The sequence below is a fragment of the Podarcis bocagei genome (assembly GCF_964188305.1).
Source record: "Podarcis bocagei genome assembly, chromosome: 2".
NCBI lineage: Eukaryota > Metazoa > Chordata > Lepidosauria > Squamata > Lacertidae > Podarcis > Podarcis bocagei.
Window position 1 is genome coordinate 70,516,176 of NC_138126.1, and position 13,300 is coordinate 70,529,475.

The following is a 13,300-nucleotide window of genomic DNA, read 5'->3' on the forward strand; positions in this document are numbered from 1 at the left end:
CATTGCTGATTTAATACTCTATTCATAAGAAATCACACACAGACACCCCATGTCATTTCTACTCACCGTATTTACATAAGCAGCCAAAATTTCATTGCACATAATGTCTACCACTTTTAGAACCCATATGCACAATTCAGCTACCACTGACTGCAATAAACTACAGCTCTAGTTTATGAGAAAATACAACCTTCCACAACACACAAGGAACTTTGCTCAGGACAGCCACTCATCCACAACACTGCCTAACTGCAACCTAACAATAAACAAGATTCTATACACATGAAAATGAAATTGTTAGAATCAGGTATGTGCGAAGTTATAAATGCCAGCTTTATGCCATGTGTTTTTCACATGAGTGGTGTTGAATAGTTCACAGAAATGTTTAAATGCTCTCCCAGGACTCTGCCCCAGATCTCACTGATGCAGTCAATCTGTATCAGGTCTGTACAGTTTTGCAAGTGGGGGCTCATTTGACTGAGTGTTCTTCCATACAAAAAAACCATTTCTTCCACAGAAAAAAACATTTTAGGATTAAGCCTAGATGGTTTCTATGTGGAAAATATTTTATTTTTTTTGTATTGGGATGCATGCAATCACAGTCCAGATGTAGGTTTATCATCTCTGTGAGAACTAGGCCACTAATGCCACAGCAAGACAAAGGTTTAATTGAGATTTAGTCACATTTGAATCTTAGAATTGTAGAGATGGAAGGGACCACAATGATCATCTAGTTGAACCTCCTGCACTGCAGGAATTTTTCTCCCAACGTGGGACTCGAACCCACAACCCTGAGATTAAGATCTATTACCCACCCTTTACCATAAGGTCCCAAGCATATGATAACAATATAAACAATTGTTATAAAAACAAATAAAACAGTTCTAAACAAAAATACCATCCAGTACAGTGGTGCCCCGCAAGACAAACGCCTCGGAAGACGAAAAACTCGCTAGACGAAGGAGTTTTTCGTTTTCTTAGCCGCTTCGCAAGACGCATTTCCCTATGGGCTTACTTCGCAAAACGAAACTTGCCCCGCAAGCTCCGGGGATAGCGGGGAAGCGCAGCACGCCTTCCCCTCTCTCCCCGGACCCCTTTTGAACCAAGGGGCGGCAACGGGGAGAAGCGATCTTCTCCCCTCCGCCCCTTGCTTCAAAAGAGGGGACAGAGGGGAAGGCGCGCACGCCTTCCCCTCTCTCCCCAGACCCCTTTTGAACCAAGGGGCAGCAACGGGGAGAAGCGATTCTCCCCGCTGCCCCTTCCCTTGCTTTAAAACAGGTCCAGGGGCAGAGGGGAAGGCGCGCGCACCTTCCCCTCTGTCCCCGGAGATTGCGGGGCAGGCAACGGGGAGAAGCAATCTTCTACCCGCCGCCCCTTGCTTTAAACAGGTCCGGGGACAAGGGGAAGGCGCGCGGCACTTCCCCTCTGTCCCCGGACGGTCTCCATAGGAACGCATTGATTGATTTTCAATGCATTCCTATGGGAAACCGTGCTTCGCAAGACGAAAAACTCGCAAGAAGAAAAAACTTGCGGAACGAATTAATTTCGTCTTGCGAGGCACCACTGTACTGGGAGGAGGCTGAGCCAGTTAAAGTAGTTGTGCTTAGCTACTAACCCCAGTCATTGCATACAGTGAAGACCAAGCAAAGCATTATACTCACCATCGTATTTGGCTATTTCATCATCTATATCGTCCTTTTTAGCTTTAGATAGAACCCACCTAAAATTTAAAAACAGTTGTTTTTTGTTTAAAGCATTCTCTCCCCCCCCCCCCTTCAGCCAAAAAAGTTCCCAGAGTGGCTAACAAGCGATCATTAACAAGCAAGCCAGTCCCTGCCCTCAGGTTTACAATCTAAAAAACATAGCAAAAAAGGAGAAGGGGGAAAAGAAGGGTAAAGAAAGACAAGCAAACTGAGACACCCGATATGAGAGCGTTGCATAGCTTAAATGTGTTTAAACACCTTTTTATCTTCTGTAATTACATAATTTAGTGAATTAGTATGTCTTGCAACAAATTCAATAAATATGCATGTTACCACATGTCCATGATTTGAAATATTTAAGTCTAAGAACTTGCAACTGAATGGCTCACTGGTAACAAACTGCTGGCTCTGTGATTGGTGCACTATAACTAAGATATACTTTGGCAGAGGTGTAAGGCAGGGCCTTCTGTTTCAACACCTAGGCTTTGAAATGCCATGCCCTAAGACACACATCTTCAACCTTTTCAGACCCAGGACCTGTTTTTAATCCCCACATGCATCTGAGGACCCGCTTCTTAATCTTTTACCATGTATCTGCATGGTAGTGCACTGTGATTATTGGTTGCTGCCAAGTACCTGTGTACATTTTGCTTTGACTTTGTTTAGAATTGCTTTTTTGTTATATGAGCCCCACTGAATTACTCATACTGAGGCAAAAGGGATATAAATGCTTTTAATGCACACAACAGAAACATCTCTCTGTAAATCTACTAACACCTCTTGGGCTTAAACTTACCCTTCTAAAGTTCCTTTATCGAAGTTCTCGGCAAAATAAACGTCTCCTGTTGGGACTGGGGCCTTATAGGTAACCTGATTGAGAAAGATGTCCGATATACCTTGATAAGTGATATCTTGAACAATATTATAAACCAAATCATATTATTTGTGATCAAGTAGAATTGACAAATATGCTTTTGGGTACACAATGCACTTGTTCTGACAGCACAAGTATTTCCGTTAGTGCAATAAAACTTCCCCTCCCTCTCCAAATTGGCTCTGAAGGGCTGGGGTAACCTCCTGAACAGATTTGGGGTTGGGGAAAAGGAGAGGCAGGAGACGTTCTGTGGCATGGGCAAAAGTCCTTGTGCTAATGGAACATCTTGGATACTGCCCATAGTTTGTATGTTAATATCCCAAACTATTCCACTTCTTATTGAACAGCAGAATTACTGAAACAGCTCTTCACTGGAAAGAACACTACAAATAATGGTTTAGAAATTTGAACTCATTGCTTTACTCTACTTCCTATTGCAGATTCCAACCTTAGGGTATAGTGTTGCACTACACTAGCAATTCATAGGATAGTAGTGAATGAAATATTAGAACTACCACAAAGGGATGTCCTTCTCCCCTTGCACCATCCCCAAATCTGCTCTGGAGTTTTGGTGGAATTTAGGGGGCATGCGGGAGGATAAATCCTTGTGCTGATGAAATGTTATCTTCAGCACTATGATGAGCGCAACCCATGGCTCAATTTTCATGTTCCTTCTGCCTTAAAGATCTAGGAGCCCAGAAGGCAAGCATGAGAGAGAGCTAGGCATAGTCATACCTCGTGTTGCGTTAGGTTCATGTTGCGTCTTTTCAGCTTGCAAATGCGGCAAACCCGGGTTTCGCCGCGCGTGCACATGCAGAAGCGTTTTGCACACTTTGCGCATGCGCAGAAGCACCGCTCTAGTTGCGGACTATTCGGGGTACAAACGGCACCCCAGAATGGATCATGTCCGCAACTAGAGGTACCACTGTACAACACAAAGCTATGTTGCATTGCTATAATGTCTTGGTATAGTTCTATGATGGCGACATCAACTGCTAATATAGTTGTATTACTGTTTCCAAGCATAGCTAATTCCAATGTACATGATGCTACTTTCCCACTGATATCATCTGTATCACATTCACATGTCGACAAAGCCTGCTCTGTCCAATTTCCACATTAATCTGCACAGAACCAGATTTAAACAGATGTTTTTGAATGTGTTCTCACTACATAAGCATTTCTAAGCATATATGCATTTTTATATGCAGTCTGGTTTGTTTTTAGGCCCAACAACTACATCACACAAGGAAAACTATCTTCTGATCCACACAGTCATCCAGTAGACATTGAATGGATCAGTTCAAACTAGAACTCAGAAGAATAAGTTCCCCAAGCATCCCTATTTACTAACACCACAGCAGTCAATGTAGCGCCTGCCAGATATAGCAGACTACAACTCCGATCATTCCTTACCTTTGGCTATTTTGGCTGGGGCTGTTGGGAGATGCAGTCCAAAACATATGGATAGCAACACTACACCCATGCAAACAGCACAAAGCTTTAAACAACAGGAGAAGCCTCTCTGGACAGTGCAGCAACTTAAGTTGGGATGCAGGAATTTTCCACATCTTTTCAAGAAGCAAGTTCTAGCAGCCAAAGGAAAGCAACAACTTGGAAGAGTGCACCCCACTCAGATAATGGGCCGGTTAAAATTAGAATTATAGCTAGAAAGCTGCAGACCTGGTCCAATCATCAGAATGCAGGAACTTGCTAATAATTTCTATCTGGAGATCTACACTTGAATTAAGTATTCAAACAAACCTTAGGGAGTGGGGGTGGAGTGCTCGCTTCATGCTTCAACTCTTCTACCTCTTCAACGCCATCATCAAGGTCATCTTCAATATCTATTACGTCGTCGTCATCATGATCATGATCGTGAGTTTCATGTGCCAGGATAGCAGAGGCTCCAGCTAACAGCAATGCTGCACACAGCAACCACTTCTGCTTCATGGTCTATGCATAAGGGTAAAAAATGAGCATGAAATATCACTACGCCTACCAGCAAAGGAAAGGGCTAATCAACATAAATCAACATATATGCACACTATTAGGCATATGCTACCAAAATGGTTCTCTGTTCATCACTAGGTCCCAGCCAATACATGCACAAAAATGCTATTTAATGGTGTAGACCTGTGGTTTTCAACCTTTATGAGTCCCCAGTTCCCTTAACCGATTACTCCCCTGTGGGATACCTGGTAAAATCCTGTGTTGTTTTGTAAAATAGCCATTCTGCCTATCATTTTTTTAAGGCTTAAAAATTTAACAGTAGAGCTTTGAAAAGACTTTTTTTAAAAATTGAGTCATTCATTGCCCTGCTAAATGTTGTTTTTTGTAAGGTGGCACCCAGTAAAATAAAACTGAAACAGGATTATTAGACAACCCCAACTGTCAGCAATTTAGGGCATGAAAATGAAAAGGCACTCTGCACATACTCTGAGACACCCTTCCCCTTTGATTACGACATCAGGTGTCCCAAGGGTGGACCACAAATATCAGGAAGGAGAGGCTACTGTATCCAAACAACACACACACCCCCCCGCCCAAGTAAGGGGCTGTTGCCATGGGACAGCACACAGAACCCCCACCCAAGAGGAAACAGGAAGCAGTCCCCATAGCAACCACCCCCTTCCTTATTTGGCTTTGAAGATCCCTCAGGAATTCCGCCTTGCCATGTTCTAACTCCTGACTGGCTTCTTCACTAGCTCAAGCTTCTCGCCACGGCTCCCATGCTGAAAACACACGCTTCCAGTATGAAATGGTTACTTCTGGCGTGTAATATTGACATAGACAAGCACAGGAGGAGGAAAAAGGTAAAGTATCAGTGCTGGTTCCATGGAGACGCAACTTCCTGGTTCCTTTTAATACTACTACAGGAGCTCCTCCCCATCCCTTCACTTCAAATAATGAAGAGATTTATCCACAACCAAACAAGTAAAACTTGTAGAGAGGCTTGCAAAAGCTAATGCAGTATGAATGAGTCAGAACTAGCAGCAAGAACGCCATACTAGAAACAAGCATATCAATTTCTCTAAGTTTCATAACTGAAAGCCTTTTTTTTAAAAAAAACAGCTTTTGGTGGCTGTTCCAGTCTTATGAGCAAACCTGCATTTTATACAAAGTTCCGTTCTGTCCCCTTTTCATGCTTTGTTTTCATGCGATTATTGTCATAGATGTAGACACAAGTCAAGTGCAAAATCGCACATTGATATTCTGTGAGCAGAAACAGAGGGAGACACTGGTCAGATGGTCTTACCTCTGGGCCAATGAAAATCTCTGCCTACTGATTCATAAACATTTCTTTCCAACCTTCAGGGGTGACTAGTTTCTTTTTTTGCCCAAAGGCAGTATTCGATGATGGCCAACCTCAGTGGACCACCACGAGCCAGGTGCACATGGCCAAACAGAAAGCAGACACCCACCTACACACTCCCATATATACAATACACATTGCCGCACTAGCAACATCAATAGCTGAAAGGAATTGCCCCAGCACTTGTTTCCATCATGCTCCCTTGCTCTACTGAGAGTACCAACAGCAGTTATGGTGAAAAGCACAGATAGCAGAGCAGTGGTGAGTCTCTCTTCCTCCAGCTTCCCTGTGGTGGCGCAGAACAGCCTGCTACCATTGAGAGCAGATTGGAGTGCTCAGAAAAAAGGAAGTAGTATACCAGAGTACTAGTGAAACACTGGAATAGATCAGAGTGCCTCTTCCTGTTCCCAGAGGGATCCTGATTGTTTGTCATGGTGGCAGATTGTTCTACACCACCACTGCTGAAGCTACCACTGAAAATACCACCACCAGTCTATTTCGGCATAGGCTGATGTGTCTTTTGAAAATGGCTTGGTGAGCCAAATCAGGCCAACCAATTCGCTACCCCTGCATTACAAGAACTATGAAAAGTAACCTTTTAGTAAATAAAACCACTAAGCAAGACAAATGTTTACAGCATATGTCTGCATGCATCACCTAGAGGGGCTTTTTGGAATATAAAAAGGATTGCACATTGCCAGTGTGGTGCAAAGAGCGCTGGATTCATTCTGGGAGATGAGCGTTCAAATCCCCCCTCAGCCATGAAATTCAGTGGGTGACCTCGAACAGGCACAGCCTTTCAGTCCAACTTCTAATTCATGGGGTTGTGTGAGCATAAAATAAGTTGGGGGAAGAACCATGAGCACTACTTTGACCTCCTTGGTGGAAAGATGGGATATAAACTAATTCTTCAGTCATATCTCTAGGATTCCAGAAAAGAGGGCCATTTAAAAGCATGACAAATATCATACATAGGAGAGAATGGGACATTAGTACACCTTTCCCCTCCAAAACCAGAGCTTTGAAGTTCACCCCTATATGGTTATTTCTGAAAAAAGAAGGAAGCTAATACAGTGGACGCTCGGGTTGCGAACGTGATCTGTGCGGGATGCACGTTCGCAACCCGCAGCATTCGCAACCAACGTCTGTGCATGCGCGGGTTGCAATTCGGCACTTCTGCGCAAAGCGCGATTTAGCGCTTCTGCACATGTGTCACCGCTGAAACCCGGAAGCAACCTGTTCCGGTACTTCCAGGTTTTGGCGGTCCGCAACCTGAAGTGGCTGTAACCCGAGGTATGACTGTATTTGGTGCACATTTATTAGCCCACCATACATTAGAAGATTTTAAAATGAAACATTTTTGCACTCAGCCCAAATTTGGAAGTGATGGGTAAGACACAGGGGTTGGCATCTTTCCCATTAGCCAGTCCATGTCCAGCAACAAACAGCTCCTTCCAACTCCACATTCTGGAGGGAACAGCCTGGATGTTGATCATTTCACCAAGTGCCAGGGAACAGAAGAGACTGCCATGCACTCTCATGTATCTTATATCATACATTTGTTAAGATTTCTAGTGTTCTAAACTGTTTCCAGAGCCTATTATTGAATTAAATTTGTATACCACCCTATACCCACAGGTCTCAGCTGAAAAGGGGGGTGGGATTCCAGTACTTCCTAAGGGGTCCAAAATCAAGCGCAAAGGAAGCTACAGACATATGCTTGCAGACCGGTTCACTGGAATGACAACATTTTTGTTTCTATAATAAATACAAAGATGCTTGGGACACAGTCTTATCCCAAAATGTTTAGCCTACTCCCACATTAGTGAGAATTCTGCTACAGAGAAAGCTGTAATACACAAAATCCAAGAGCTTAGTACATGGAAGTCTGAGTCTTTCTTAGGTCTTGCAGTCAAAACTTGGACATGACCCCAACATTCTAGCACAGAGCAAGCCAAATTGTAGAGGTGATATAATCCTAGGGATGTACAACTTTTGTTGCCTCTTCACTCAGACTATGTCTTATATGGAGGGGGGAGAACATCCAAAAATGGATAGCTGAGATGCACATTTGCTTCCAGAATGCAAGTACTTAGCTCAAGTACATCTACAGGACAGTGATGCTTAGCTAAAGTCAACACCTCAGCTGAAACTGAATACAGGAAAACCTGGAGATTTCTGTCTTTTAAATGTATTCTGCTACACTCCCTTCATATTCTGATTTGTGGATATTACTACCAAGTGTTTGTTTTCCTATCTACGACAGCCCTGCTGATTAATTTGGCTTTCCAGCAAATTCTGCTTTGTAAACAGATTGTTTCTACTGTGATGAGCATTTGTCGCCTGCAGAAGAAAAGCAAATTAGTCTGCTCAAGTGGTAACCAACACTTCTGTCCTTCTGCCATTAGAAAAATAGCCTTATAAGCAAAAAGAACCAAGGCCTACACAGCAAGCAGGTTAATTTAATTTAGGGTACTAACTACAAAGTGGATCAGTGTATGTGTAGCTCCTACAGAACTAGAGGTAACTGACAGTTTTAATTTGAGTGATAGAACCTTTCTCTTCGGAATCAATATGCCTCTGAATATCCAACGCTGAGGATAAATAGGAAAGGGGTAGTCTTCATGTTCTGATTCTAAGTACAGTGGTGCCCCGCAAGACAAATGCCTGGCAAGACGGAAAACCCGCTAGACGAAAGGGTTTTCCGTTTTTGAGCTGCTTTGCAAGACGATTTTCCCTATGGGATTGCTTTGCAAGACGAAAACGTCTTGCAAGTATTCCGATTTTTTTTCGCTCCCCCCCTTTTTTCTAAGCCACTAATAGCCTTTTAGCCGCTAAACTGCTAATAGCCGCTAAACCGCTAATAGCGCTAAGCCGCTAATAGGGTTGCTTCGCAAGACGAAGAAACCGCTAGACGAAGAGGCTCGCGGAAAGGATTAATTTCGTCTTGTGAGGCACCACTGTATGCCATAGGCACATGGCTGGCTGTTGCGAGGGGGGGGGAATAAACCAATTCTTATGAGACCTTTTAGAGGATCGAGTTTCCAAGAAGAATTCTTGGCTTTTTTAAATCTCCTTATAACTTGGCAAACACTGGAAGCTTTTAAAATACACACATGAATATTTAACATACAAGTTGCCCCTTTTCTATATATCTTCTATAACTTGTCTTGAAGTAATTAAAGCAAATACTATTATGTTGTGCACACCAAGCACTAATTGTTAAAGGTTATTAAGAGTACATGGGAAAGTGTTTGCAGATTGTTTTATCTGTTCTTTTAAGAAAAGCTGCATGTTTGCAAATACATTACAAATGGTATTTGTAACAAGTTATGAGCTACCGTGTAGTGCCTTTCCAGGTTTAGCTGAAACAGTTCACAGCTACTGAAGAGAGTACAGTTGTTGGTATCTGAATGCGTGTATTACCGCTCACAGAAATAGAATGTGAAGTTAGTAACACACTGGGAAGTTCTGTGCTGAGAACAGTGTGATAAAATAGAGCAGCATAAAGTACTTTGGCATAATATGAAACCAGGAGGCAGAAGAAAACAGCTGGACAAATTTATCTTCTTCAAATCTAAATTTTTCTATTCTAAATGCAAGCCGACATACAAAATCACATCTCCCCCCCCAATATACAGTTTAATACAGTATTTCATGGGGGGGGTAGTTTTTTAGTCTTTATTTCTGAACCAGGTTTTCCAACAAACAATGGTCAAAATGCATGCTTTTCTACTCAACTATTTTATGCTGTGAACCTCCCTGAGATCTATGGATGGCGAGTGTTATACAAATTTAATAAATAAAATATCAAGGGGCTATTGCCTCGTCTGCCCTAGTCCTAGTGAAAAAACTGAGAACACTTCTGACATTATTATTATTAAACCCATATAAATTCTCTCATGTAACTCTCACCTTTATTTAAATTTGGTGCAGCAGTAGTGAGTCGTAAAATTGTTTTACAGGCCAGATTTTACCCAGTACAGTGGTACCTCGGGTTACATACACTTCAGGTTACATACTCCGCCAACCCAGAAATAGTACCTCAGGTTAAGAACTTTGCTTCAGGATGAGAACAGAAATCGTGCTCTGGCGGTGCAGGGGCAGCAGGAGGCCCCATTAGCTAAAGTGGTACTTCAGGTCAAGAATGGACCTCCGGAACGAATTAAGTACTTAGGTACCACTGTACTAATAATGCCTAACCCCTTACCCAGGGTTACAGAGGATATTAGGTTCCACATTAAGTGTATTTCTTAGATCAAACTAGGCTGACTAGCAGGGAGAGATTTCATTCAAGTTTGCACTCCACTGAACTAGCAAGCCATCAATATTTTAAATCCATGGTTCACTAACTGTGACCTGAGCCTCCATAAATAACAATAAACAGTTGTTAAGGGAGGTACAGTTCAGCTATATCTGTGGACAGCATTCGAAATTCACTATGCGCCAGCAGGGACGCGGACTTAGAAAAAATATTGGGGGGGCCCGGGAAAGCTCATGAATAATAAATAAGCTCATGAATATGCAAATAAAGTAGCTCCGGCCCTAAACAGGGCAAGCCACGCCCCCAGCCAGCCGATTGGCTGGCTGGGAGGTGTGGCCAGTCGGGATTCCCCTGTTCTCGCGGGATTTCCGGCAGTGCCTCCGATTAGGGCGCGCGGCTGGCTGGCTGGCAAAGGAGCAGGTGAGGAGGAGGCGGGGGACGGCGGCGGCGCTCTGCTGAAAGGGCGCCCGCCCGAGATTATTGGGGGGGCTGAGCCCCCCCCAAAATTTTTTTGAGGGGGCTCGAGCCCCCTCAAGCCCCATGGAGTCGGCGCCTATGTGCGCCAGGTACATTTTGCACCTGGCTATCGGCCACTTGTGACCAAGTTGCCTCAGGATGTTGCCTGAGATCTCCACCATCTGGAGGTGCACATCTGGGGATCGTTGGATCAGGACTCTTTTTACACACTAGCAATGCATCCTGTACAATTCTATCCATTGAATTTTATCTGCACAATCAGAATGAATTTCAGGAACCAAAAAGTCATATTGAAAAATGACTTCTGTCTGGCACAAAAATGGCAACTAGGCATTGCATTTTGGCGACTGTAACCCTGGTATAGGAAGCCATTTGGTACCGAGCTTATATATCTGAGTTTCTTTGGGGACAAAAGGGGGGGGGGAAGATACACATAATCTATTTTAAGACGGGGCTTCATGCATGAGGTGCCACAGAGGGCCTCCAAAATGCAAATTCCAAGCTACTGTTCTTCCTTCCAGCTTTGGAGCCTGCAGCACCAGTCTTGAAGGAGAGCAGCAGCCCTTAGAACTACATCACAGAAGATTAGAAGGGTGCCAATAGCAGCTGCCCCTTGATGTTTCCTAAGAGGGAGGGCAAGAAGGAAAAATTAGTTTGAGTGTGAACAGTGGGGCAGCAATGTAGGAAGGCAATGGAGTCAGACTCACCCACTGTATGTCCCTTTACATACAAATCAGCTTTTTAGTTATTTTAGGACACCACACCCACCAGTTAACTTAACTCCATACCAAATAAAGGCAGTGAATCGTGTTTAAGGCAACACCTAAACCTCTCAACATATATAGGAAATTTCTGTCGTTTTCAGTTCAACATAACTACAACATAACCGAAACAAGAAATTGTTACTACTTGTGCCAATATAATACCCCAATACTTCCCCCCTTAGTATTGTGTGAACTGCAATAAGTTACTACACTATCCATTTGAAGTTCAAGGCCTCTATAGTTTAGAGAATTCCTTACCCTCCCTTTGCAGTTCACCTTTGTCCTCTTTCTGCTTTCACTTGGCACATTGCAAAATTATCACTTCCTTCTTCACACCAGACAGGACTTTTGCCCTTATCTTCTTTGACTACCCAATTCCAGTAAAAATAAATAATAATTCACATTCACGCAACTGTTGCCAGTAATCTATATTAAGTACAAGCCAGTCTTAAGACTTAATTTTAACTTCAATTATTTTATGTTGCACATTTCCCTGCCCACGCAATTATTTCCAGAATATGTGTCCTGGGAGCCCTGGGACTCTGCATAAGTAGTTCAGCACTAAAATAGCTTAAATTCCAGTTTTGAGAATGCCCACTAGAAAATATGCAGCAACAAAATGTGCAAAACCGTTCCCAAGTCATCAATCCATTCAAACGTCACCATACCTGACTTATACTCAATTTTATTAAACTGGCCTGTGCCAAATCCACTCCCATGCCCCATGTTCTTTCCTCATGTGAAAAAGCGCCACAAAATAGTCACAAAGTCACGCATACTCTTTAAACCCAACAGGGGGCAGGGAGGGTTCCTGCGGCCTCTCCCACAACCGCCACATTTCTCCCTTCTTCCTTTTCTGATATTCAAGAATACGCGACGTGAGAAACTGCGGGCTCCTTCGACGCCCCGTGTCCCCAGCCCAGTCGGAGGCGGCGCCCCCCCCCAAAAAAAAACTCCAAGGCATGACCGCGCAGACCTACCAAGTGATTAGTCATACCGCGCATGTGCTACTCGCGAGCAGGTCTCACGGCGTTGCCACAGCATGACCTAACGGGGAAGGCCCGACTTCCCCACTCGCGGTGCGCCTGCGACGCCTCTCCTTCCTCTGTACCCCCCCCCAAAAAAGGAGAGAAAACCCCAACAGGCCAGGCCTGGCTGCTCCTGGCGGGCCCTTGCCCCCCCAAAAAAGACTCAACCGCCCAGACTTTGCGGACCCACCGCATCAATACCCACCCCACAACCTGGCCTGACACTTTAGGCCTTACTGGCCCCCTCCCCCGTCACTCTCATCTCCCCTCTTTTAAGCCCCATGGCCCAATCTCCCCTACATGCAATGGTACAACCCACCCCTCACTTGCCCTCCCTGGGGTCAAAATGCCCCCCTCCAGAGTCCCAGCATTCTCTCCGCGGGCGAGTGAGGGGCTGCCCACCAAAAGGCTTATTCTATTCCACCCTGTCAGATTCAAAGGATGGTTTCATTTTTTGAGAGGGGGGGACAGACTGGAACGCTCACCTCTCGGCGCACCCCACCCGCCGAAGAACTCGGTTGTAGTAGCCCCAGCGGCTCCTGTCACGTGCCCCTCAGGAGAGTGAGTGAGTGAGAGAGAGAAAGAAAAGAGAGAGAGTCGGCGCCGCCAGCCGCCCACCCACTCCGCCGCCTCTCTTCCCAGCCCGAGCTCCGCCTCCGACGCTCGGGTGCTTCCCTACCCCATTGATTCCGGCGGGTACTAACTTCCCGCCCTTGGATTCACGCCTGGATCCGATTGGCCGGGAGGGCATGTCACTTACCGAGGCTCTCGCCTTCAGCCACGTCCCTACGGCGCTGCCCTTCGTGGAGCGTCCCCATTGGCTCCCCCGTCTCGGCACGAAGACCCCTCGGATTGGGCGGCAGAGGCGGGGAAG

The 13,300-nt window shown here is 44.7% G+C and overlaps 1 protein-coding gene across 2 annotated transcripts in view; it reads right to left on the bottom strand.

Moving 5' to 3' along the window:
- CANX (calnexin) overlaps positions 1 to 13,084 on the bottom strand; it is a 29,289-nt gene extending 16,205 nt beyond the window's left edge. The window contains exons 1-4 of one of the 2 annotated variants that reach the window (XM_081180758.1): positions 12,912 to 13,084; positions 4,342 to 4,533; positions 2,500 to 2,573; positions 1,662 to 1,720 (exon numbers count right to left, since the gene is read on the bottom strand). In XM_081180758.1, the coding sequence (XP_081036884.1) occupies positions 1,662 to 1,720; positions 2,500 to 2,573; positions 4,342 to 4,530 (322 nt within the window). In that variant the 5' untranslated portion in view covers positions 4,531 to 4,533; positions 12,912 to 13,084. Of the gene's footprint in view, positions 1 to 1,661; positions 1,721 to 2,499; positions 2,574 to 4,341; positions 4,534 to 12,378; positions 12,402 to 12,911 lie in introns of those variants that run through there. The other variant, XM_081180757.1, reaches the window with a different exon arrangement.
- Between the last annotated feature and the right edge of the window lie 216 nt (positions 13,085 to 13,300).